Source organism: Dermacentor andersoni, chromosome 7 (assembly GCF_023375885.2).
Source record: "Dermacentor andersoni chromosome 7, qqDerAnde1_hic_scaffold, whole genome shotgun sequence".
Classification (NCBI taxonomy): Eukaryota; Metazoa; Arthropoda; class Arachnida; order Ixodida; family Ixodidae; genus Dermacentor; species Dermacentor andersoni.
In genome coordinates, this window is record NC_092820.1 from 157,537,761 (window position 1) to 157,565,603 (window position 27,843).

The 27,843-nt window shown below is 48.4% G+C and overlaps 1 protein-coding gene across 2 annotated transcripts in view; it reads right to left on the minus strand.

Moving 5' to 3' along the window:
- Nucleotides 1-1,437: 1,437 nt before the first annotated feature.
- Trim9 (E3 ubiquitin-protein ligase Trim9) overlaps nucleotides 1,438-27,843 on the minus strand; it is a 254,382-nt gene continuing 227,976 nt past the window's right edge. For both annotated transcript variants that reach the window (XM_050180649.3, XM_055071931.2), the window contains 4 exons: nucleotides 23,714-23,853; nucleotides 14,518-14,656; nucleotides 12,325-12,549; nucleotides 1,438-7,635 (listed from right to left, as the gene is read on the minus strand). In XM_050180649.3, the coding sequence (XP_050036606.1) occupies nucleotides 7,235-7,635; nucleotides 12,325-12,549; nucleotides 14,518-14,656; nucleotides 23,714-23,853 (905 nt within the window). In that variant the 3' untranslated portion in view covers nucleotides 1,438-7,234. The remainder of the gene's footprint in view (nucleotides 7,636-12,324; nucleotides 12,550-14,517; nucleotides 14,657-23,713; nucleotides 23,854-27,843) is intronic.

The following is a 27,843-nucleotide window of genomic DNA, read 5'->3' on the forward strand; positions in this document are numbered from 1 at the left end:
CCATTGTTTTCTATTGAAGCAAATGTGTGACCGGGTCTAGTTGGAAGTCGGTGCCCTTGTCAGGGTGCCTCTCCTTTCTGTCATCCGCCCAAAGGCCATGCTTTGCAAATGGCCTTCGAGATTGGAGGGTTGCGCGTCGCCAGATATTGGAGGCTATGAGCGCAGTGTAGTAGATGACGAGAATTACGTTTGAAACAGGTCGAGTGCTACCAGATGCCAGAGGCCATGACTTGAAGAGTTGGCGAGATACGTTTGCAACCGCTGCAATCACTGGCGTAGCGGACTTTCTTTGACATTCGTTTTTTTGATGGCTTTCTTTTTCTTCGTCGGAAAAAGGAACTGCACAGTACTAGTTTAAATGCTGTAATGGTCATTTTCTGAAATCCTTTGCAACTTTTGAATTGACACGTCATCAACTACGTAGGGTAACTAAATGTTAGCCAACGAAAGCTATTTGTGCATAATAGAAAATAAATATACTCATAACTACCATGCGCAATGTTCGTTGGCACACTGCGCTGTTCATGTAAATGAGTCATTAACTGGCATATATCTTTAACCACATTGCTGCAACGTTTGGTTCTCCAGATAGGTGTGCATTTGTGTTCATGCATCTCTCATTTATTCATTGTGCATTCACATATTCGAGTGCTTGTAGTTGCCATAACAGCTTTGCTAAAAAGAACTACGGACCACAGATGCACAACCTCAAATTAAAGAGTGCATTGCAGTGAAACAGAGAACAGATTCAATTATAGGGAAGTAGTATATGGCCCCATTTTGACTGCTTACATTACAGAAAGTCAAGCTGTGAGCTTGAACAAGTGACGCAAAGGAAGGGTTCGAACAAAACCAGCTCTGTAGTAAATTCATTCTTATGTAAAGTTTAGTTTTGTCACCAGATTGTTGCCTCTTGACTGCTTATGGATTTCCTGTGTGCTAATATAAGGTATATTCAGAAGCTTGTTAATGTTTCAAGTTCAAGCACTTTTCACCGCTGTGTCAGTGACAGCATATTTTCTCGTCAATGCTATAATAACACAATCATAGTCCATTTCCTAAAGTTGTCTCCATAACAAGGTGCATAAGAGTAGCAACAGGTGGAATGTCTTAAAAAAACGTTTGTTGGTGTTTTTCTTTCCAGGTATTCTTCTTTGGTTTCCAGCCGTGAAGACATCGTAAACATATCTGTGCTTGTTTAAATGCCACAAATGTCCCTTCTTGTATAGCTGTATAACTTGTACTGTACACATTCTGATGAAAAAGTAAGTATTGGAAAACTGGATGTGTGACAAAATGTGAAAAAAGAAAAAACAAGCTTCTAGCACACAGCAGAAAAACTAAATGAAGCAACTGGCACACACTGTGGTGAATGTGGTTGAAATGTGCCTGATTGATGTGAAAATGAGATAAGGCAGTGAAGACATGACGAATATGGCAGAGAAGAAACTTTTATTTAATTAATAAACATAGTACTGCCACACATAAAAAATGTGAAGAAAAACATGATAGTGACTTCTCTACTGGATATGCTACATATGCTACAGCAGCAATAAAAGAACGAGGGAACCTCTCTGCTATTTACAGCCAGTAAACTTTCATTCCATGTGTGCTGATAACTGGAGGAAAATGTGTACACACTATTATATGCTCCATCCTTGCAAAGAATAACCTTCACTAAACATAAGCACTCGGTATGCAAACGCTCAAAGAGTACTGCAGAATAAATAAGTATACAACCACGGCATGTAGGCAAACCTTGGCAGTGCACAAAATCTTAAAACTGGCTTTTATCACCTCACATGTTTTGGGAAGGGCATACACCACAATAGAGAGGCCAATTCAATCACAGGATATAGCTGACTCAAAACAGCAGCCTTGGCTGGACCTTACCAAACCTACGCTATGGAGTTGCACAACTCTGCGCATAATAGCATACACCGGTAACTGACCCTATGCTTATTATAGCAACAAAACTGAATTTTTTTTTTCTAGTTTTGGTCAATTAAGTCATTTCAGCATGATGAAGTGAAATTATAATTATGCCTTTCTAGAATCAATTACTCAGACAAACACAAAAGTAATAAAATGAAAACAAGCACCGGTAGTTTGACAATAGCACCAGTGAGAAAGTACCATACACTAAAATCACTAGGTGCCACATAAAATCATCAAGTCACATAAATATGCCTGATGAAAGCTGAGATGAAGGAGCAAGTTTAACGGAAAAAAGAAATTCATCCTTGCAGAGAAAATGAAGCGCCTACGAAGTGCTTGTACCTATGTGCTCTTAGTAAGCAGTGGAACGCTGCAACGCAATCTATTGCAGCATTTCCCTTGAAGGGAGTCTAACAGTGCAAAAGACAGGGACACATAGCGTACACGACAGAGGCGGCACTGTATGTCTACACTATACGTGCGGTCTTTTGTGCCGTTAGATTCCCTTCCACATGCAGGAACCAGCCCAGTTAAGCACACGCCTGCATTTTCCTTGCACAGCAATACTTAAACATACGCGTCATGTGGACAAAGGAACACACAGAAGTACAAGGCTTCATAGGCTGCCAACATATCCTTGCCAATATGCCATGATAAGGCAACTTAACTTGCAGCTCTTTTTAACGAATGATAAAACACTATTTTGTAGTGACTACCGTAGCTACCAGATCAACTGTCGCTACTTAAAAAAAAGAAATGTAAGAAAACATGAGGTGGTCCATTACCAAAACAATGGTTCAAAATATTACCCTCAAATTACCAAAAGCTTTCAAACTAGACTTGGTTACACAGTTTAAAGACACACACATACAGAAAAGTAAGACTCTCTTAAACTGCCGCGTCAGATGAGTGATGAACAAGAACAGGGCTTCTTTACAAGGGATGACTGGAGAGACTCGCCCGTCTTTCCCTTTGGTGTGGCGATAAAAAATCGGCACAAAAAACTATAAAGCCTGATAGCAGCGCAACGTAGTCTTCCTGTCAGGTGGTGTTTGCAGATGAGACACGCATCCTCACACTTACCACAGAGATCATTCAACTGACACTAAGCTTTCTTTACACATGTGACTAGTTTTCTTGGCTACAGGTGTATGGTTCGACAGCTAAACATAATGGCTGAGAAAGCAAATCACCAGAACAGAGGCGTGGCTTGAAGCTGTTTGTTGACATGGCAAATGTGTTCATGACAGTCTGAACTATTGAGCTCTCATTTAACTATGACATTAACGAACAACAAAATGACAGAATTTCAGCATAAATCATCATTGAATTTCGGAAAAGTATCTTTCCATGTCACTGAAGTAGTGCTAGAACATTTTAACACACACGATAGGCAAAAGTCAGAATGATGCATGAATGGTGTACTCTCTTCTTTTCATCTTGTCAGAAACGTCAAAATGTACAGACAAGACAGTGCTTTCTTTTCAATGAAATCTCTTTCAATGAAATGCCATACAAGCTTTCACACTTCAATATAACTTCAAGAGCACTCACAGCACTTGCAAACTTTTCTTCCCTACTAAGACACTAGAGATATATAATGTAAAAAATTAGGTGGTAAAAAGAACTAGAACACGAAAATAATGGAAGGACGTATATTCAGCGTCAGATAAGTCTTGCTTAATGGCTGCCCTGTGCTCCACAGACAATCTTGTACAAGCAATGCTATCGTGCCAATGCTTGTTCTTGCACAGCATACAAGCACCCGTGGTGACAACTGGCATGGTGCAGAACGCAGGCTTTCACCGGTATCTTTTGCAAGATGCGTTGCCCATGTCCAGTCTTCTCCTGTTGTGGTAATCTATGACGTGCACACTCTGAAATTTTATTTTTGAGGTTAACTTTGTTCAAACATGAGTGCGCCAGGAAGAGCATGAATTTCACCTTGTGGCAACACCTTGACAACCAAGAGAACGCATGCAATGCAATATTCCTGCTTCTTGCAAGTCGTATGAAGTCGTTGTCACTGCAGAATAAGCACTGCAAATAATGTAACTAGAATTATAGCTTGTCCTAGTTTCCCTATACCTTTTTAACAGTAGGCATCAACAGAGTTCGATGTATCGGCCACTAAGTGTATCTTCATGTTCATGTGGCTTTGAAGCACTAATAGTACTTATGTAAAATGATATGTATGCTGCCTCAAGACACAACACTCTGCAAATTACTAGTGACACTATATAATGATTACAAGTTGTATTAAAAAAGAAAGAAAAAGGACAAAACAAGTTCTTGAATAATGGCGCTACTGCCTAAGATGACCAATTACTAGAACATAGAAACAGAACAGAAGGCTATACAGACAGACTGTGATTTAATAAGCGGTGTGCAACTATCTGTAATGCAAAGCAAAGAAATCTATATGGCAGTCATCATAGGTTGGCAATTAACACTGTAATTCAATCCAGCTGAACTCAAACGAAGGGCTGCTAAATGTGCTAGTGTCTTAAATGGTACATCTGTGAGCACAAACTTGATATGCTTCTGCAGCTCGGACAGGGTGAGAAAAAGTTTCTTGCCCAATGATCTCATTCTGATTATGCGTTAAGTATTGATACAATAATTAAAATAACTAAAATCAAGGAAATAACTGATATGTCTTGCCCTGGGACTGGGACAGTGTTTCATATCTCAGTTCTAACTCCAAGGAACTGTGCTCATTGCTGAAGTGATCATAGCCCACATGCAGCAAATAGGTGGTAAGCCATTTGTGATATGTCAGTCAGTGACGACAGATATGTCTAAAATACAGCAGCTAACAACCTTTGTGCAAAATATACAAATTAAGGTGAAATGACGTGCATTTCTGATCTCACCTTAATTAGGCAGTTACTTGTTTGCTTACTCTGCTTCACAACAGATGCAAACATTCTTTTGCTCAGAGAAGTCACAAGAAGAATCTAGTGAACACACAGACCCCCATTAATGGAAAAATGAGTGTCCAACTGGCAGAATCCGCCGACGGCATGAACACCAGTGTTCTGATAGAAACTAAGATCATTTGACAGTGGGCTAGTTGGTTAATCATTAAAGTGAAATCGGTGAAGACTGTAGAATAAGGCAAGCTCGAAAAAAGTAAACACATGCCAATTTGCACTTCAAGATGCGGTTAACTCAGCCACCGGGCGCCTGAGCTGTGTGAGAAAGCCGAAGCTTTTGCCATCGCAGTGTTTATTTGGGGGAAAACTTGAACCAAACTAACCTGTCCAATGCCTTGTTTCAAGGAAAGCGGGGAAAACATAAATGGATCCGTTGTGGAGGCTAGCAAGAGGTGGCTGGGGGAGTGGCGAAGCTAATGAGCCAAAAAATAACATAATAAACACAACATTATTTTTTACAGTGAAGGGAAGTTCTGCTATGGTTTCTGTATGCCGGTGAATGCCGGCATGCGACGGCGTGGTTGCTATCAAATGTGAATGCAACACCACATGTCTCAGAGCCCAGAATTTGTTCTGGAACATAATGATCAATGACTACGTAAATAAAAGTTACCTTGTACACATATATAATCTAAATAGACAACTTATTGATGCTGTTAGAAGCCGTCATTAAGAACAGCGAACAAATAGACCCCCAGTACGGAAAGGTGTGAGAACTCGCTTATACAACTTCGATGTCCTTGATGTGTATCAGCTGCTCAGATTGGCATACACCTGCAGATGACTTGTTTTTTTTTCTAATTTTGCTTAAAGTATGGGAGTACGGATTCCGTGGTTCATCGACAAGAATACCAGACTTCAAGGTTCAAGAGAAGACAGGGCGTAAAGGCAGAAAGAACCAAGCTTGGTGACATTTGTCCACTACCCCATTTCAAAGGAGAAGCCATCACCATCCACCCATACCGCAAACTTCTCAATATCCTGTAGAAGATACAGTTAACACAACCCCCACGCGACTTCCTGGAGTAGTACATCGTGGTTGACAGCCATTATCGCTGCATGTGCATGCATCGTAGTGGTAGCTGACTGCGTACAATGCTACACAACAAATGCTTCATTTTAGCACCACGACTGAGTTAACCTTTTGCCCCTTTACTTCACTTTTAAATCAGGATATGCAGCTGCAAAATACCTTGCCACTCTCCCCCCTCATGCTACAGCAGTAGTCATGTCACATTCTTGCAAATGGGGTGTGTGTCCTAACATTGTCATACCTTCATTTTTGTTTTAATTACTACAACCGACCGCATTTATTGCACTGAAAAAGTATAGAGTGGCCCTTCATGTAATATATAATATAATGAGCTGAACTAACACGTAAGTAAGGCTACACAGCAATTAAATTTGTATTTCTTCTCATGTAATGGCATGCACGGGCAAGGTACTTATACGTACTTGGACTGAACTCAATGAACTAACCATCTCAACAATAGAGACGTGTCTAAAAACTCCTTAAAAGTGAGAAACTCTGCGTGTTTTGGGGAACTCAACATCCATTACATTTTGCTAAATGTTGTCCAATTAATGAACCACAAACAGTGGAGTGTATAGCATTCGGCACATGCACTGTAACCCATAGCTGCAATAACCAGATTATCAAACAATCACTTTTGAGAATACAATTGCTTTCGAAAGATTATGCATTACTCGGCACCAAATGCAAAATCTTGCTAAGTTTTCTCATCTCCCAAAGTGATCGTCAATCGGATAATCGTCAGCATTTCTAAGCTGTGTTGAGGCTCATCAATAAGCAGGAAAATGGATATATACATATATTTTTTTTTTTGCTTTCACTTAGACGTGCAATGGCCCAGAGCAGCAGAGCAGGACACGCAGCCTAGAACGTAGAATGTTAACTGTGGCCTCCGAGATCGAGTGGCAAGCACGCACCGTGTCACCCGATCTCGTAGGTCATGCCTTAACTGCACTGTCTTATCGTGGGCATGTTTACATGGCCGAGCATGAATCAAAGACCACATGCCCCACTGCTTGCATTTCCAATTAGTACTTTGCTCAAAAAGACACTTTCGAATTGTGATCTGTCAAGTGAACTTGATACACCGGACACTGGGCAGCCTTTCAAATTTGCACCGCTGATGCAGCTGCAGCATGTTTCCATTCATTTCTGTGAACTACCTTGGCAACTTCACTTGCCAAACTGATCGAGCATTTCGGCATACCACATTCTCAAACTTGTAAACATTGCATGGCATGCTGCCACGTTGAAGTTGCAATGTGGGATGACAAATGAGTGGCAGCTTCGTTCTGTATAGCTGTCAAAAAAAAGAAAGAAAACTTCACACCACCGGTGGTGGCAGGGTGGGCAATGCACTCTTGGGGCTGGGAGGAACGGGCAGCTCACGCGCCTCCTCGCCATCGTCTGCTGCGTCGTCGCTGTCATCGGAGGACTGGGGTGGGTCTAGGGCTGTGTGCACTGTCAGCTGGACGTTCCGGTTCAGGCTGAACGCTGGGTACAGTGCAGCGCTCGGTCCCTGCACAGGAGCTCCCAGTGCAATGGCCGGTCCCTGCCGTTCATCATTGACGTAGAAGCACAGCTGACGCCTGTCCAAATCGAGCAGTATTCCAATGACCGAGCCCCTCTCAACGCCACCGTCCACGCGGTGTTCGTGCCGGTCGGCATGAAGAAACCAAGACCTTTGGTGATCTATGTACATGCTCCATCCCTTGTCGTCTTTGCCTGCAACATGTTTAACAAGACAGCACTTACTAAATTATAACTTAGCCTCTAAAGTCTAGCTATCCTATATTATTTAGACTAATCCGTAGTTTTAAACACTGTGAAAAATAAACCGAAGAGTACTTGAAGAAGTTTTAGAAAACAGAGCCGTTTCTTTCCTAAACATTCACACCACTACTAACACGATTCGTTTCTGAATCAGTAATGTGGTTCACTTCAACACTCTTCTGCAATTTATTGACAAAAAAAAAGAGCCACTGCCTTGCCTGAAAGGCAAAGCATTGATATCAATAGCTCAGTATTGGACTATACGAAGCAACATTTGCAGCTTAATCTGCCATGTAAATTTCGGTAAATATTCGCTTACAAATTAAATTAACTAGCAAGCTGCCACGTGCGCACGGGCAAACACGAACAGATCTTCCTCGGCGACCGCGAGCACTCGCTGGCGCGATGAAGAGCGCCGGCAGCGGAGAGCCATCGCTCCGTGCTGCCGCTCGCTTAACCGCGCCTTCGAAAGTTGAGATTACACGACCCCAAACTCACCCTAGGCGCGCGGGAAGACACCCGCATGAAGCCACCAGCCATCACGACTCGCCCTTGAACTTTGCACCCGCCGCAAATTACCTCCAAGATACGGCGCGCGGACCGCGTATGCGCTCTTCCGCGCGGGTAGTCGTGCAGCCATGCGGTGCTACGGTCGGGATAAAGAAGGAGATGCACGCCCTCCTCCTCTAGAGCGCACTGATCACGTAACTTCCAACACTGGGCACGCGGGAAGACGGTGCGAGTCAAGCCACCATCGTTCTGGGCTCACCCTCGAACGCTTTTCCTAGCACAGGCCGCAAGGCGCGTCTTGCCGAGCTTGGGACTTTATACGGAACATTACAGGAGATTACTTATGAGGTAAGACGAGAATGGCTGCGTAGAGCTAGCAGTGGAAATCAAAAGGCTTATATAGTTGCCTGCTTTTTATTCCTACTTCGTAGCAGCGACAAACCGCCCTCAGTAAATCATGCGTGGGACAGCCAACTGTCGCCAATTCGTGCTCGGGTACTGCGCGCGTACGCGTTTTTTGCGCGTCAGGCGATCATCATCATCACCGCTCATTTGGAATCCTCTAGCGTGCGATGCGTGCGTTCGTGCTCCCTCTCCCACTATACTCACTGCGTCGCCTTCTGTATCTGCGGCACGCGATGCAGCATGTTACCGAATGGGCAAGGTCGGCGCCACTTTATAGAGACACAGCTCGCGCCGCAATTCTTCGCGCCCATTTGATCGCCGGAGGCTCTATTCTGGGCATTTCGCCGTTACTTATGGAGCATGACCGTACGGCGTTACGCGAACATCATGGCGCCGTGGAACGCGTTATCTCACGTAATTCACGTTAGTGACGCCGCACAACATCGACGTTCTGCCTGATAAAATGCCACGGAAGAAACGATATACCGGCGGTGTTGGCAAGAGAAAGCAAAGCACTTTTTAGAAAAAAAAAAAAAAAAAAAAAAGCCGCCAGTTAGAAACCTGTCAAGTCGTGGCTCTCCGGGAAACGGAATGAGTCGTCCAAGCAGGAAGGTCACAACGCGCATGTTTTTTCCATCTCGGGGAAACCGTACATACCGCCCAGATGAAAAGCGCGCGGTTCCGATGCCGCACTATCGCCGTCTCATCAAACGCAAGAGCTGCAGTACAATATTATTCACTATAGTTCACGGCGTGATTTTCTTGCAGCGCGATGCATCGAAGTGCGAAATGAAAATAACGAGGGGTCAGTGAAAGACGGACAACCACGACCATCCGCTAAGCCACACTTCGGTGCTTCGCGCTGCACCAATCACGCCACGCACTTGGAACCAACTCGCCCAAATCGTTATGCTCACGCCATTTGGGACGTACCGCTCGCGCCGCGCTGTCACCCCTTGCTTCACTTCGCTGCTTGATTGCCGTAAGAATCCAACATTAGGGAGTTTTAGCTTGTCAGCAAACGTATTAGCGTTTGCGGAGTACCGCGTTACCAGAGAGGTCTACGGCAGCAACAACGCTGGTATAGCGAAATCTGGCGACGTAAGTGTCTAAACAGAGAGCACGCTGTTGAAACTCCTGTTTCAAGCACGGTGTCGGAACGAAATGTTTTTCGTTCTGGTTTTAGTTTCGTTCCAATGAAAAACGTGCCGCTCCGGTTCTGTTCCGGAACGAAGACAAAGAGAGAGAGAAATGATCTCTAACGGTTCATAAGGGTTTTGGTTCGCATGAAAAAAATTTCGAAGCAAAATAAAGATAAAAACATAGTATTTCTTTTTCTCAATAAGTGAATTATGAATTCTGACATCATGCTCAGTGTCATGAGTCAAGGCACTGAGCATGATCTCAGAAGCAGCACATCGTCGATGGTACTCATTGGAATGTGAGACCGCTGTTCCGATAAAACGAACTTAAAGGGACACTAAAGCGAAACAATAAATCAGTTCAGACTAAAGAAGCATTGTTTGAGAACCCTGCAGGCCGTCATTTCAAAAAAATAGTTTGATTATTAGATGAGAAAATGAAGGTCCAAATATCAGTATTTGAATATCTCGCCGAAACCCCAGCGCCGGTACGTCAGCGTGATGTCAGGGATTCCAAAGTATGTTTTCGCATTTGGGCCGCGTTGGCTGAATAAAGGTTCCCGAAACTTGCCATGATTAATATTTGGTTCCTTTAGAACACAATGTAGTCAATCTGTACCGCTATATATAATTAGTAGGCCCTAGAAGATGCCATCAAAATCCAAGACGTCACAGCCCCCAAGTGCGGGAACTTACGTAGGCGTCGCCACCCGTATTTCGTTCTTGCGCATTTTCTGGCTTACCAAACGTCTTATCGTTGTAAGAGTGGTGTTTTTGGTGGAACGGTAATTTACTGATGCAGAAGAAATTATTTTTCACTTTAGTGTCCTTCTAAAGAACATAAACGAATGATAAAACTTCGGTAACAACGCGTTGTGCCCGTAGAAAACGAAACTATAAGCCCTTCAGAGCGCGAGCCCTGGGTTTTGCAACGATGACGACCTGCTAGTGCACCGAGTAGGAGGCTTAGATTCGTAGAGCGCTCGACCGGCTATCGCTCGCGCTATCCCTGCCTGAGGTGCACGCGATTTTGACGTTACCTGACGCCGGTTGTTCCGGATTGCCGACTTTCCCCTTGAACCGAAAACCGATCACAAGTATTTCGGTCACACTCCGAAACAAAATAATAAACAAAGCTTTCGTTACGTTTTTGTTCCGGTCAAAAATATTGTTATTTTTCGTTTTCGTTCCGACACACTGGTCGGAACGTAGCGTAGCGTCGTCTGCTACGCGGGCCGGCAACGAGGAAAGGGATTCAGGAGGGCGCGTGCCACGCAGCGTGCGGTGTATGCGCGTGAGATAGAAAATAGAGACTGTTAGCGTCCGCTATTCCGGCAAACGTGAGCGGTTTGGGCGGATTGCCGGATGTGCGGGGCCGTAAACATGAGCTGCCGGAGCGGTGCAGCCGCCTGGTGGCGTAGAGTTCAACCAGACAAACACACGAGGTAAAATTGCAGTAACCCGCTATATCCTGCTTCACTGCTGGTGCAAATTTTCGGCAGCGGCGTAATTGTGAACACGATTACACCACTGTCGAAAATTTACACCAGCAGCTAAGCAGAATATAGTAATTGGCTTTGTGTTTGTCTGGTTGAGCTTTGCACCACCAGCTGGCGCCACTAATCTGGCCGTTCACGTTTACGCCCCCGCTCAACCGGCAAACTGCCCGTGCTTGCCGGATTACCGGACGCACTAAAATTCTCTAACAAACGCGAAGATGAGCTGACGCACTGGGTCTCTGTCTGAAGGCTTGTCCGTCCCCGACGTCGAGGAAGGCTCCTTCCGGTAAGGTTCTCATCTTTAAGCACGCTCAACATTAACACTGCGGTGACTTGCACATTAGAGTTCACTGCTAGTGCAAAGCGCAGGCAGCGACATATGAAAGTTTTAGTTTGTCCGCAAACGTCTTGCTGTTTGCGCATTACCGGGTTACCGGAGGTGCAAACCTGGCGGCGCTAAACGGTAGCGCAGAGGTCAACCAGACAAACACAGTGCTATTACTGCAGTGAACTAGTGTATGGTACTTTGCCGCTGGGATAAATTTTCGGTAGCGGCATAATCGTGACATCGCCTGTTTAAATGTTTTTTTTTTTTCTCGACAAGAAGAACACTTGTAGAACACGAGACGTGTCTATAAGGGATTATGGTTAGACGAAGCGTCCCAAGACGCCGCTACAAATGTCCGGTAACCCGGAATTACGCAGACGTCATTGCCGTATACCGGACACGCTACACCTCTCTATAATCACTAAAGCGCCGTACGTTTACAATTTTCCTTCAGCAATAACAAATGCACGATAAAATATTTCCAACGCATTTGTAGTTCGACAGTCACAAAGATGCCACCACCTGCAGCTTTGCGACTGCCGTCCATGTATTGATGGCTTCGGTAATTCGTAACCGGTAAGAAATTTGCGTTCACGGTGAAAATCGGCGCACATTGAACACCAATTTGCGCCGCTTTTCACTACGAACGTTAAGCAACTTGCCCGACTTTTAGCCTTATTATGTTTAAAGAACTTTGCGGGCGCGCTGCAACTTTCAATTGAAAAGAAAAGAAGAGATCTGGCGTGGTTGCACTCACCCAACATAACATCCCTGGCAGCATCGGCGCGCGCCACTCCAACGACGACGTCAGCGTTGTTGTCGCAGCGGTCCACGGTGACCTCCCAGTAGTGGACACCGCGGGAGAAGCACAGGGAGCCAAGAACGACACGGTGCTCGTAGCTCTCGCAGCGAGCCGTGGCGTTCTCCTCCGACAGCACTATGTCGGGATGGCACGCCACCGGGTCCAACGCGAACCACGCCACTGCATGGCAACGAAAACAGAGAATCCCGTCTCGTCATTTCGCCGGAACTTTACTACCGTTCGTCGTGTTACTTGGACACACGACGTTTACGCGAACGTCACAAAGTCGGGTCGAAAGCCTGACGTCAGCTTTGTGTAAACGCTAGCGGATTGGGTCGAGCGAACGGCGTCGAGCTGAGCAAGCGTCAAACCGAGAGAGCGTCGAGCCGAGCGAGCGTCGAGCTGAGGTTGGTCAACCCGCGTAACGTGGGGGCGGGTTGACTCGACCAACTCGCTCGGCAAGATGCACATAAACGCGATCATGTCCGGCTAGATGAGCTCGACTTCTGACTCAACCTGCTCACGTCGAGTTCATGTCGACGAAGCTACTATAACACCAATCTTCATCTGCGGATTTGGTTGATCCTAAGCACCCTCGTTAAGGAGTGGTATTGCTCAAGTAAGAGGGTTATAAGCTCAGTTCACGCCTACGTGTATCGCGACCTGGATTGGCAGTGGGTGCATTAACGCTGATGATGAACGATAAGCAATAGGCTCGTAAACGACGGTAAGACAAGTTTCCCCGACGAGCGACGTGGGAAAGACTACGGAGCAGCGAATGGGAACTCCGGCACGACAGGCAAATAAAACCTAAATGAGTTATAGTAATATTAGAAGCTTTACGAGCAAACCGTACGCGAAGCCGCGAGCCGTATCGGCAGACCCAGCCCCAGCTGTGCCCACTTCGAGAACCACATTATGGGAGCGGAACGAACTTGGACGTCCACTTTGTGAGCGATGCAACGTGACCTGGTCTGGTGGCCGTGCGGCGGAGATGACTGTATTGTATGCTTGTAATCAACGATATTGCGAGTAATTCCCTTAATGTACGCTACATATAGCGCGAGTGAACACACGGTAAGCCCGATCTGGGTGGCGAAAAATGCGGAGAATTTCTTTCCGACCACTTCTTGATGATCAAAGATGCGTGCGCTACAGGTTTATTAATGTTACTATAGCGCTCTTTTGTAGCTCTTAGAGGGCGAAGTCGGTGATTAGACGAGTAGTTGCTTATAATAGCAGACCCGTTACGAAAACGCAGAGAAAGACGAGCGTGCCAGCAACGGACACGCGTCATCGCAGCCGCAATGCACGGGGGCTCGACCGAGAGTGCGGACATATCGTGCGCAAAGGTTCGTTGCCGGCTGATAATCGCGCGAGTGTGTGCGAGGGAAAGAATAAACATCTCCCTTTAATATCTGGTCCGGTGCATTATGGATCCAGGCGGCTTTACAGGAGGTACGTTAACTTGGTCAGGTTGGCCCACAGCTAACTGGTGGAAATGCAGCTAGCGCAAAGGGTAACAGCGACAAAAGTCCCGCGCACTGCGTTTTCGCTGTCACCGTCGTATTTGCGCCGAGTTCTCACATTTACAGGAAGCCGATGTCTGCTCCTCTTTGATAGGGAGCAAAGTGGCATCAAGCGGAACACTAAAATCGGCAGCGATCACGTTCGTGCTACAGCTAGCCTTTCCTGAAACAAGAACTAAAAAGGCCGTGTCAGTCTTGCTGCAAATGCTGTCCCTTGGAGAAGCCCCTTTTATTTGGCTGAGTTGAACCTATATGCCTATTTATAACGAGCAGTGGCGTAGCCAGATAGGAGGGTAAGGGAGGCATGTGCCCCTCCTCCTGCTCCTCCTTTTCCTCTACACCACTCCCCCTCGGTCAAGTTAGTGCTATCCCCTAAAACAATATCTGGTTACGCCACTGATACTCAGTGAGAACACTGGTAAAAAAGGTTTCCCTTGCACACACTTCAAGCGATGGGAGATCTCCCATAGTGAGCAGAGGCGCTTTATCACAGCGTGGCTTCCGAGATCGCGCGCGCACACTTTTGCACCCGACGCGATCTCGGAGGCCACTACCACAGTCAAGTGCAGCGCGCAGTGACGGGCCATGCACTCCGCGAGCTCCGCAAGGGACCACGTACCCTCGGCCGTGTGCAGCACGATGACGTCGCTGTAGGGACCTTCCCCGGTGGAGTTGTAGGCCTTGACTCGGGCCCGGTACGCGCTGTTGAAGTGCAGCCCGTCCACCGTGCACAGCGTCTCCTTGCCGCAGTACACCTCCTGCGGGCATAATCATCATCATAAAAACTTAATTACATACAGAGACTGAGGAGTTTGGCGCATGCAGGCTCCCGGGCCTCCGCACGTAATCAAGCGTTTATGTTACTTCGAGTCCATAACGCTGCCAAAATCAACGAGCACGCACACGCTTTGCTGCAAACACTCATATATCACAATATGTCACAATATATCACTATTTAGCACAATTACAGTTGAACCTAGCTATAACGAACCCGCTTACGCCCTAAATGTTATGGTTCGGTGCATCAGGGCAATTCTATATACAAGAAACTCGCCTAGGACAATCTAAAACGAACTTTTGGGATGCTTTTGTTGTCTGTCTCCAGTGAACAAAAGATTTAAAAAAACTTAAATTCTGATGTTTAATTTATGTGCCAAAATCACGATTTGATTCAGACGCACGCCATTGCGGCTGGGCGGGAAGCGGCTCCTCCTCACTTGGCAGCGGACGCCCCGATTTTAACGCGATAGCGTTTAGGAACCCGTGTCACAAAAATTCCGGCGGTAAAGAAACAGTTCTTTTCAACAAAAGACGATACGAACACAGAGTCACAATGACAGGACAATTACACCAGGGCGATAACGTCGGCGTCCGGCGTCAGACGCCATTTCGGCAAATAGATTTTCGGACCACACATACCCAGACCGTCCCCGTGACGCAAGGGATTCACCGAACTAATTGAATTTCTCAAGCTGAAATGCGTAGAAAAATCGTAAACTACGACTCACACACAACCTACAGACATGATAGCTCTCGGATTGAAATTTGAATATACGAGAAAACATAATTCTGTAACGCGAAAACTCAAGCAAACCCCTTTTCCAGCGTTTCTGCAATTCACAGACCGGAGACGGCGTCCACCATCTGCGAACGCTGGCGCGTAAGTATCTCAGAGTCCACGGAGCGACGCGCCTGCTTCCTTGAAACACTTCCAGATAGCGCTCGCCTCTGCCGCATAGCGGCCCACGCCAGAGGCGCGTTTCGACCAGAAAGCCCGCCTCCGTGCATAGCGTTCGCCGCCAGCGTTTCCCGGCGAACATTACAGTTACGTAAGCTGCAGTTGCCGGGAAGCGTGAGAAGCAGTCAGGGATCTTCGAATGCTATCGCGTTCCACTCTTAAGCCGAGGCCACACGTACGCGCGCTAGCTCGCGTCCGCGCGCCTAGCGCCTGCCGCGCCTCGCGAGTAATGGTGGTTTGCATCCACAAAGACGCGCGACAGCGCGCGCTCACTCACAGACGCCTCGGCAGGCGCCGCTTCGTACTTCGTTACTGATAGCGTTTCAAGATGCTTCGATATTTATAAACGTAATTGTTATACTTTTATAGCTGTTAGATCAGTGCAAGAAGGAAGGAAGAACCACATTCTTGCACGATATAAATCTGCTTCACTGAGAGTTGAACGCTCCGCGCCGTAGCTGCGTAGCCAGGCGCGCCGACGCGAGGCAACCCAAGCGCGCCATGAGCGGAGAGATAGGAGCTGTTCCCCGAGATCACGCCGCGTTTCGACGCGTACGAGCCATGCCGCACCGTGTGCGCATGCGTGGGCGCGTGAACGCGAGCTTGCGCGCGTCCGCAAGCGTACGTGTGGTTTGGGCTTTAAAGGCGAAGCTTAAGCGCCCTCCAAATTTGGATATATTTAATACCCTATTTGTTACGAGGCCGTTATTTTACATGAGTATAGGTTAGTAAGTTTCCGGTGTTCGACAGGGAAGACATCGTTTAACGCGGGTTCGCTATAGTCGGGCTCCACTGTAGCAGGGCTGGGCAAAGATACTTTGCAACTGTATCATGCATGATACGATATAAGATACTCGGGCAACAAGTACTTCAGATATAGATACAATATACTACCGCAATTATTGTATCCGATACGATACTTTCCATTTGTATTTTAAGATGATTCGATACATTCGCAAATTTCTCACTATAGACCTATATAATGTAGCACCAAACGCGTGTGCACAAAAATGTTTGCTTGGAAATTTCTAAACTCCGACCAACCTTGTATCATGTGGATGAAATATCTGTCTGTATCTCAAAACTTCTTGTCTTTCTGGCTCAAGGTATAATATTTTCATTCCAAAATAATGTGTGAAAGCCGTTAGACTCAAGGCAACCACATTCTTGCATTCTTCAGATTTTGGAACAAAGTACTACGCACGAGAAACTTCGATAACGACACCATGTGGTGCTTCAGAATTTGCGCCAAAGACGCCGCAAGCATTGGCGTACGCATCACAGTGCCGTGGCTACGAGCACGTGTAATGCCACTGACGCAACTAAAAACAGTAAATCAAGAAAACAAAACGTCGGCTGCACACAGACGCTCGTGCGTTTGTTTTTGTCGAGATGGCGCGACCGCCACCACGTGACTCTGCTCCACCAATAGGGACGCACAGACCTCATCGCCTGCCCTCGCTGGAGGGCTCTGGCGGAAAGATAAAAAAATGTCACTGCCTTAATTTTATTCAGGAGACTTGGCAGCAGCAGTACCAGCTTGAGAAGCGGAATTCAGCCAACGTTTATAGTTTCGCACGGCGATGTTGCGATAGCCAGTGTCCCGTATCTTGAGGTACACGATACATTTCTTTCATGTATAGCAGTACAGATACAAGATATCCAAAGAATATCTAAGATAGTATCTAAGATACGTGTATCCTCCATACTGCCCAGCACGGCAATGTAGGTGCATTCCAGCAGTCTTTCCATGGCAAGTTTTTCATGTAGTGCTGGGAGGCCAACAACTTTTGCCATCGGGGACTGATTGCGCTGCGAAAAAGTTTTCAGAGTGCGGAGAAACCGACATGAAGCTTCGAAAAGGGCCGACGCAGAAAGTTGAGCAAGTTGGAAACTTGACATGATTGAATACTTCTAAAGCTTTCAACAAAGGAACAAGGACAAGGGCTTCTCCGTGGTGGTGTTCCTTAAGGAACGCTGTCAAAGATAATTACGTCACTGCTTCCTTTTCTCTTACTTCGAGGGCCTGCATCGGGTTGCGCTTAGTGCGTGCTTTATAAGTACACCATCGTAGCGCTCGAAAGGACAAAGCACAATTAATAAAACTCTGGCAATGGAGTTACAGTGTGAACGGATCACTGGGCATACCAAACATCAGTAAAATCTGGCCGGTAGGTTTTTTTCTTTCTTTCGGGACTTAATGGGTTAAAAGCGCCGGGAATATTCAATTATCGCACGGGGTCCATTATCAGTCGATGGGCTTTGCTGTAAGCACTTCGAATGCTTCCCCGTTAATGGATGCCTGGTGCGGACCGAGGACTCAAAGTCACGCATACAGCAACGCGATGGCCAACCATACTTCAGTGATCTTTTTGCCGAAACGACGTCCGACACCGGACGCTGTAGGCCGACGCGGGAGGAAGCCGCCGACGCCGGCTTTTCTGCGTTAAAAGAGTGGAACACGGCAGCGAAAGTGTAGCCACCGGAGAGAGCGACCGCGGGATAGAAAGACTGGCCAGATCGCGCGAAAAAATTATACGCGAGCACGGCAGTGGATCGCGTCTTGAGTGATTCGCAGTATACGAGTGCGAAAGGCGCGAGCGAAACGACGTACTTTGATGAAGCATAGGTAGCACACTGCGCGAAATTCAAGGAGAGAGACCCGAAGAGAGATAGGAGAGGGCGCGGAGTACGAACTCCGGTAGCGTGGAACGCCTGCAGTCAAGGTAATTGCATACCTCCAGCCTGCGCCACTTGGAAGATGCGCGGAAACTCAAATAGTCTGTCACGTACCACCGTTCCACCTTTGCATTTCCGTACGACAGGGCGGAAACGCATGGCACGACAGAAAGAAGGAAAAAAGAAGATGGCATAAAAACAGCTAAAAAGAAAAAGAAAAGGACTCATTTGGAATAATGGACAACAAAAAAGTGAAAAATTGGGTAAAAGAAAAAAAATACTGATTTCGTTCTTTTTGTTGAATTTTACGCTGTAATTTTATTCGTTCAGTATGAACGAACTACTCCGCGATAGAGTATTCCGGTGCACTTCGTTTTTCATCGCTTCTCTGCTTCTCCAATTTGAACGAGAGAGAGAGAGAGAGAGAGAGAGAGAGAGAGAGAGAGTTAAGCAAAGAACTTTGAGGAAGTCCCCAAACATCGGACTTGAACGCGTCTGACAACACGGAAATGTCGTATAGCGTAATAATACCAGAAATAAAGCTCTGCATAACAATGGCGTGGAGTGTGGATCGACACTGAACGAGGCTTTCAGAGGCACACGAGGCGCGGAACTGAGGACGCGGGCCCGGCGAAACGCCAGTTCCGTGGACTCGCAGCTCCTCAAAAGAGCCTGCGTATACAGTCTATTCGCGCGTGTACCGTGCGCGGAGAATCCGAATGCGAGGACGGGTACGGCGTAAAAGGCTGAAAAAAAAAAGAATATAGAAGAAAAGAGAACAATGAAAAACGCGCGGCTCCCCTCCAGTGCTGGAGCTTACACAACTCTTCAGCGGACCGAGCACGGTCTGTGCTGAAGTGCATCGACTTGGACAGGCACAACGCGTGGGCGCCTCGCTGCGTTCAGCCAACTGTCGGGGCGGATCACGCGGTCGTGCAGCGACGCTTCGTGCCCCCTTCCGTCTCCACCTCTCCCCTCCCCTCCAATGAACTCGCCTCAACCATGCCTCCTCTTTGTGCCTCGACACTCCCCTGCACCGGGGGAGAGGAGGAGGCAGTGACGGCGCGATGGCGGCCAAGCAGCCGCCGACTCGGCAGTGCTAGTTTCGAACGAGCAGCACCCGCCTCCACGTCGCGGCCCCGTGTGCCGACAGCGGCTGGTGTTGACACTCATTTAAATAGAGGGAAAAAGAAAATGAATTCATATATGGCGATTTGGCAGTAAACGCGAGAGAAATGAGCGTTAGTATTACGTCGCGCCTCTTCCAAGTCCCGGATCCATGATTTAAACCAGGTGTCCACAACATCGCAAAGTGTTGTTTATTAGCTCCCTGGACGCACGTCCCGCTTTTTTTTTTTTTGAGAAGCGAAGTGCAACTGATGGCGGTCCGGAGCAGACTAGCGTCAGCTGCAATATATATATATATATATATATATATATATATATACACCACGTAACCGGCTTCCCACACTTTGTTTAAGTGTGAGAGTCGGCACAGTTCAATGCGTTCAGCGTGTTCTCCAGTGCGAAATTCGACGTGCACGACGTGTGCGCATTATGCCGACTTTCTAGCGACGCTTTTATCGAGCCTCCTGGTTGGCGCATTTGTGCAGCTCCGTTTTGCTACATGGCGGTGGCACGTGGATATTTTTCTCACTTGAAGCGTTCGCGACGAGGCAGCAGTGGTGTACATTTAGTCATTCTGAGAAAATTTGTCTCATTCGTAGTAGTTCACGCACCCTGCATGTGCTTGCCTATGTATACTATATATACCGTACGTCAGTGGTGTACGGAGTAGTAATAATGCGTAATCGGCGCGAAACGGCCAAAACGAGACCCACATTCGCTCATTCAAACTGCGCGCGCATATAAAACTGGAAGCGGGAGCGTGGCTTATACTCAACAAATAAGGCGATTTGAGGCTTTCTACATAGTGCACGTGTAGGACAAAGGAGTCTAAATGAAGCCTGTATAACAGAAAAGACGCAGCGAGTTAGCGTATAGCTCAATAAGGCGCAATTAGAGCCAACATGCCGAAATTAAACCCAGATGGTCTGATGCCAAAGATAGAGCATGCCCAAATATGCGCGCCAATCCCGAAGGTAGAGCAGTCTGAACAACAAACCGCATGATATACTAACGAGCCCAAGAGGACCTTGCTTAGATGTCATCCGCTGTCAAGTCGCCCTTTCTTTTTTAGTTCTTTTTTTCTCGTGAGTGATAAAAGTGTGGATCGCTCTTCTCAACATGTCTTGTTACGTTCGAACTGCGGAGGCTGGCGATCTTCGGGGAAGCGACAGTCCCCAACCGAACGGAGCCACCATGTCTACTGCGGCGACTCGCTTTGGAAACAACAATGCGCCGAGTCAACAGGCCCCGTGGCGCCGGCATGTCTGCTGCGGCGACTCGCTTTGTGAAAACAACGATGCGCCGAGTCAACAGGACATAGGCGCCACCATGGCTGCGGCGGCAACTCGTTTTGTAAGGAGGACAATGCGCCACGTCCCCAACGGAATGGCGCCGAAATGGCTAGACGCAGTCGGCGGAACAAGTATTGTTAGTGTGTACGCCGACACCGTCACGGTCTGTTTGGAGCAGGGGAGCTCCGGGAAGATGTGTTGCGGTGCCGTCTCACGCAGCTTAAAGTCGTCAGTCAATGGACAGACGCAGCGGCCGCTGACTGCAGGGCCGACTCTGGAATCAAAGAGGCGCCTGCTGGGGTCAAGACCTCTGTCTGCGAGAACCCTCTCACCCTGGTGTGGTCTGTGCAACCTGTGCGGAAGTGAGTGCGTAAACCCTCCCCCCCAAAGGCGGGTCGGCTACGATGACTTTGGACGCTCCGTTTGGTCGAACGGTCGTTTTCCCTCACCTAGGGATCTAGGGAGGACAGAGTGTTTATAAGCAGCTGTTGCGCGGCTGCTGAGTGTGCATTCCTCCTTCAGTCATGTTAGACTGATGAACTGTAACCTTCTCATGCAGATACTGTAAATAAATCCCATATTCTTCGTTCTCGATGAGAACAAGTCTCTCCCTTCAACAACGTCCTCAGCGTGGATAAGTTGGACGACGGCATGGGCCAGCTACCATCTATATCATGCCCGATCTCAAACATTACAGTCTGTGTTTTTACGGTTACCGAAAGTCAACGTGTATGGAACTCAGTTTTGTGGACCGAGCGCGTTGCTGCGCCTTCTCGCATCCGTACGACGTCCCGAATGACCGAAGCAGCAGCGCCCGCCAACGCGTCCAGCACAGGCCACACAACCACTTTTTTTTTTTCTTTTTTTATCTCCCGGTGGGCGCGCGGCGGTATGCACGCTCGCGCGATCTCTCGACGGAAACGAGACACGAGCCGACGCCGCGACAAAAAGTGCAGCCGTCCCTATACTGCAGATCTCCGCGGCGTGCGGTGTAGTACACACACACACGTCCGTTATAGCAGGAACCGCCAGAGAGGAACCGGGCGCGTCCTCGTCCATCTTATCGCACGAGTCCTATACTCATTCGATTATACGCCTCGCCGTCACATACCGACGGGCTAACGGGGCTCGCGGGCGGCCGCAAAAAGGGAGAGGAACGCGAGAGCACACCGCCGAGCCAGAAAACCCAATAAAGCTAATGCTCAGAGCGCGGCGAGCCCGCGGAAGGGCCCATCCATCCACCTGACCCTCGGCACGGTGTTGGGTCGGGGAGCCCAGCAGCGGTCGGCAGAATGACCGCCGCGCCGCATTGCGCCGCGCGAAACTGCAGTCCACGCTCGTTTTATACAAGCGCCACGGCGCAACCGTTCACGGATGCCCTTTCAAACCGAACGCGCGCACGAGAAGTTGTGGCGTGTCTGTCTGGAGTGCTTGTCGTGCATGCAGTCGGCGCCGGTTTTTTACAGGACGGTGCGTGGCGTGGACCCGACAGCGCCCGTCACGGGCAGGGACTCGCAGAACGCGCGTCGCCGCGTACGCGCCGACGCATTAACAGCCAGTCGAGACCAGGATGACGTAAGAAAAAAAACGGGGGTGAGACGGCGCGTGGTTGCCACGCGGTGCATAGCTTAGCTGGGTATTGCACGCGGCGCTCCTATATGTATATATATACGACGCAGTTAGATAGATAGATTACGCCATCCCTCTCGCGGACGGAAGGAGGCTCACAAGACACCGTGCGACATCCTCGAGCAGTCTGCAGCTTCGCCACACAGCCGCTTCTGCGTGTCTGCGGGGCCGGGTGACCAACTTTTTCGAGAAAGTCCCTCAGTAAGCGAAGTATGGATAAGGTTTTACTCAGTCGCTTAATAGTAAACACATGTTAAAAAAAAAAAATACCTGTCGCTATTGAGTGTTTAAGAACTTAGACGACACATGCTTCCTGCATGCCTCTTCGAGGAGCGAAAGGCATATGTAGTCAGATCACAAGAAGCTAACAAGCAATGACACCACAGACAGCACAGGGGAAATTTCCCCCTATGCTGTCCCATGGTGTCATTGTTTGTCGGCTTCTTATGACATGACTAGTAATCAATCGGGCCCCTCGGTTTCCTTTATTCTCGTTTACTATACAGATGGTGAGTACTTTCAGATTGTGAGCGCTAATACTGTTTTGAACTTTTTAATACACCGAGACGGTATTTAAGACAAAAGGCGCGCGCTGTGAATCAAAATGTGTTGTTTTTGTTTCCGCGTGTTCCCATTCACAAAATTTCTGAGGTATATAATTCAGTCAAGAAGACAACAGCTGGGTTGAGCGTAGTCTGGCTGTTGAGCGTTGTGCGCCTCTACATTGCATATACGGCATAGATGCGGCATACAATATACCTACATATACACGTGACATCACTGCGACGGCGAACATTCACCTGGAGTGTCCATACATGTAATGGCTACCGCAGTATTAGTTCTCTACTCTGTCCCCTCTGCTATCCTCTCTCTCCCCTCCACGTTATCAGCATGACATATGTCATTAAGTTGCGAGCGCCCACTTTTTCAAGAAAGAAAACGCAAGCAAGCGAGATAATGGTCGTTGTTTGAGGACAAGACGCGCACCCCAAATGGTGCGTAACTCTATTTTTCATTATTATTATTATTTTACAGCGATCGCCCGTATGCGATTCTGGCGCTAAGTATAACGATTCATTTGCCTTTTCATTTCCCTCGTGGCACCATCCATTGTTGCCCCCATACATATGATTCTCCGAACAGGCACATCCGTAACCACTCTATCACAGTCACACATGTCAAAAAAAAAAAAAAAAGAAGAGATAGATAGATAGATAGATAGATAGATAGATAGATAGATAGATAGATAGATAGATAGAGAGAGAGAGAGAGAGAGAGAGAGAGAGAGAGAGAGAGAGAGAGAGAGAGAGAGAGAGAGAGAGAGAGAGAGAGAGACTCAGGGTGCTTACCCTGAACGGCCCGGCGTTCCCGTCGTCCAGTTCGAGCACGTAGCCCTGGACGAAGCTGCCAGCGTGCGGCTGCCAGGCCACGGTGACGCAGTTGTTCTCCGCCGTCGAGTCCTCCGGTATCAGCTGGGGCGCGCCGGGCGCTGCAGCGATGGCAACACCACAAACACACACACCGTCACCTTTTAGTGTAGAGCCTGGCACGTGCTATACGCCTTTTTTTTTCGCGCGGTATGTCGCTTACAGCGACTCGCGAAAGTTATCGCAAAACGCTGTGGTGACGGAAGGCGACGACAGAGAGAGAGACAGATAGATGAGGAATAAGGAAAAAGGTAGGGAGGTTAAACCATGGCTCTACCCTGTTGGCTACACCCTGCACTGTGGAAAGGGGAGTGAAAAAATGGGAAGGAGGAAAGAAGCCCCCAGTGTACGCACGCGCACGAGAAGCGTTCGTCGCTCAGGTATATCACTTCATTAAAGCTCCTTTCTGGGCGAGTTGGTGCATACTTGATTTGAAAATTGCAACAGCGCTAACACATGCATCCACAAAGTAACAATGACGAGACACAACAAACTAACAATGGCGACACACAAGCGCTTGTGTCTCGTCTTTGTTACTTTGTGGATGCATGCGTTAGCGCTGTTTCAATTTTCAAATCAGGTGTGTCACAGACGGTGATACATCGGCCGGTGGACCTCGAGAAATTTCGCACATTTCCCCTAAAAGTCCCTAAATTTCCCCCTAAAAGTCCGAAAGGCATGCCTCTGATCTTCGTGCGATGGACAGTCACGCAATAGAAGATCCACACTGTAAAGAAATTCCCACCCTTAGAAGTGAATTTTGGGTGTAAGGGTGTGAGTTATAGACCGATTTGCGTTCCTATTCACTTACAAGGTGTAACTTATTTTAGTGCAGCGTGCTGTGTGCTCTGGAAGATCGCGTCGAATTCCGCCGAATAGTCCAATCCGTTATATCCTCAGCTCCGATTGGCCCACACTGCGGCATCTCTCTGATTGGCTCGAAACGCAAACGTGGCGGAATTCGACAGTGTCCCGAGTATATAGCAGCCCCGTATACTGTGGGCCTGCCACTGGCTAGCGCTGTCGTTAACTACCACAACAGACCCGATCTTATGAGAGTCGAATTACGCCGACCGCTCAATCCGAATTTCAGTTTTAATTTTTTCACTCTAATGGCCGTGCATCCATGCAACCCGGAGTGTGCAGCCCCAGCGCACGACCGCAGTGAATTTATGGCTGCACGCTTATATACGCCACAAGGAAACTTCGATGTGCCTTCCTTGTACTGAAAGACATTCAAATAAATAACGATGTCTGACGCTGCACTTCTACGCACCAACGGCAAGCGAATGAACGTGACGCGCACGTTTCGACTGCGGCTGAAATAAGAGATGAACGGCGCGTACGCACCAGATTGCCATTCCCCTTATATATAGCTTATACATCTCGTATATCTCACGATATCGCCCTTCCAGGTGTGTGGTTTCGTCGACGCTGCACTTACTCCAAAGGAGAGATGGGAAGGGGGGGGAGAGGGAAGGAAAGGGAAGTTAGCCAGTGTAAGTACCGGATACATACATACATACATACATACCTACGTACGTACATACATACATACATACATATATACATACATATATACATACATACATACATACATGTTGTGCTGGGAAAAGGGTTTAAAAGGAGATAGGAGCGGAGAGATAAAACAGAAAGCAAACGCTTGAAAATCCCGAGCGAGGACTGCGAGGTCTACATCATAGCGCACGCGTATGTAAGTAGTCAGCCCTGAAATGCGGCCAACGCACTCACTCACCGAACGCCTTAATGCCCCGGCCAATTGCCCTGTGCACACAAACACGACGCCCAGGCACTACCGCTCGATCGAGAGGCCACCCGCCGCCGTCACCTGCTCGGTATATACCAACTCGTTCGCTGTCGGTAAGAGATGCTGGCGTTGCGCCTTTAAAATTGGGGCCCCCGCTCCCGCGCCTGCTTGATATGCAAGCAGGACGAGCAAGCCCGGTTCCTGCACGAGCCTTCGCCCGTTTCGACCCCCCCCCCCCCCCCCCGCTCCTGCAGCACGACGCTCTTCGCCACCACCGGTGCGGAACCCGGGGGTGGAGAGAGCGCGGGTCGCTATGACTCACGCGCCTCTCTCGGCCTCGCCTCATCGCCACGGCGGGTTCCGTGTAAATATTGTACCAGGGGGAAATCGGGCACCCGTTCCTACGGCAGCCGCAAAGCACGAAAGGCGCACGTCCTCCGATGCGGCCTCCCTCAGCAAGCATTATAAACACCACACACACATACAGAGAGAGAGAGAGAGAGAGAGAGAGAATGGGCGTCCCTGTTAAAGCTTTACACCACAGATCTGGCGAAGAACATGCACTCAACAATCGTAATTTATACCGTGCTCACCCCCCCAAAAAAGAAGAAAGAATGGCGCCGTATTCGAAACCTCCAACAGCCGCAGAACATATCCGCAGCTAACAGGTGTGCCGCAGACTACAATGACGAGACACATGTAGGTGAAAAAAACTTGGCAAGCACTGACTGTCGTCACGAGGCCGCGGCGCATTCCGCAGCGATTCGAACGTACTACTTTCCGTACAGCACACCCCGTTGCTGCTTTAACGACTGCCTCGCGATCTATGGTAGCGAACCGCGACGTGCGCCTCGACGGCCGCTGCTGCTGCTTTTAGCGATCTCGCTTCGCCGATACGCACAGCACGCTTTGCGGCTTTCCCCTCGACGACGCCAGAAGGTCGGAAAAACGGTCGCGTCTCGATCGGTCGGCAGTCTTCGGCGCAGAGCACGTTTTACGAGACGCGAGTTGATCCGGAGATCGCTACACCGCAGAAACCACATACAGAATCGCCCGATTCGCACATAAATTACACGTCGAACACTGTCAACAGCCACGGCTGCTTGACGCGTTTCTCGCGTCATTGTGTTTCTAACCTGCGCCTCATTTAGTTTTTGAAGTTATGAAATCCGCATTCTCTAAATATGTTCTTTGTTCCGATACCGACGACGCTTGTGTATTTTTTTTTCGTCTTGCAATGGTGCTGTCAAAGCGCTGTTCTTATTTATTTGGAACCTTGCTCAACCGACCAGCTCAACTTTGTATTTGTACCGACGTGCCACGATGGCTGCATATAGTAGCTATCTTAAATGCATCGACACGGGCGCTTACAAACAGAATATTAAAACATGCAGAAGCTGTTCGCGCACGTGACTCGAACGGAACGTCAGGCTCCCAATGCCCGACAAAAAAAGCAAGGAAAAATGAGGTAAGAGAAAATAAAGACTATGTGATTCCCCGGCTCGTTCAATAATTACTACTTACACCACGGATACATTTGAAAACAAAAGAGAGTTGCCCACTTAATGGAGTCCCGTTTCGAGTCCCCGGGGCTGGTGATTAGGCGGTGGCAGAACAACTTCGGGCACGCGCGCTGCCTGGTGGCCGCGCCGCGAAAGGAACCCGCCGCGCGCACTCGTTGCTGCATGCCACGTTGCTATACAGACTCTGCGCCGCGCTCTTCAAAGGCGGTCCGTGGCGCGGCCCGCGCAGCTAAGCCGCCGAATTGACGCGTCTCCGCGCCCCGGTCCTTATTGCGGACCCGAACCGGCGGTCCGGAAGGTGCGCGCCCGCGAGCCGAGTGGGGAAAACGAACCCACAGTCGGCGCTTCGTTGCCGCTCACTTAAGATTCTGCCGACGTCTCAGAAGAAGAAGCCGCCGCTCGCTCGGTCCCGTGGTCGAGCCCATTCCCCCCCGTTTTTTTTCCCCACCTTCGCCGCGCCGCCCAATCTGCATGCACAAATGGGCGGCACAGGGGGGGAACAGGTGCGATGCTTGCGGGACGAAGTGGGAACGGCAGCGGGCCGAGTGCTCTTTTCTCGGGGTCACGTGAGCTCAGGCGGTTCTTTTTTTCTTTCTTCTCTTTCTCGGGAGAGCGCGACGGAATCGCGATGTGCATCCCTAAATTTTGGCGCTGCAACGCAGGGTTTGATGCGATGCTGGCGCGCGCGGCGGGAGACGACGGTGTGTTATACAGCGAGCGGGCGCCGCGCAGAGCGGTTCGAGAGCCGAAAAGAAAACAGC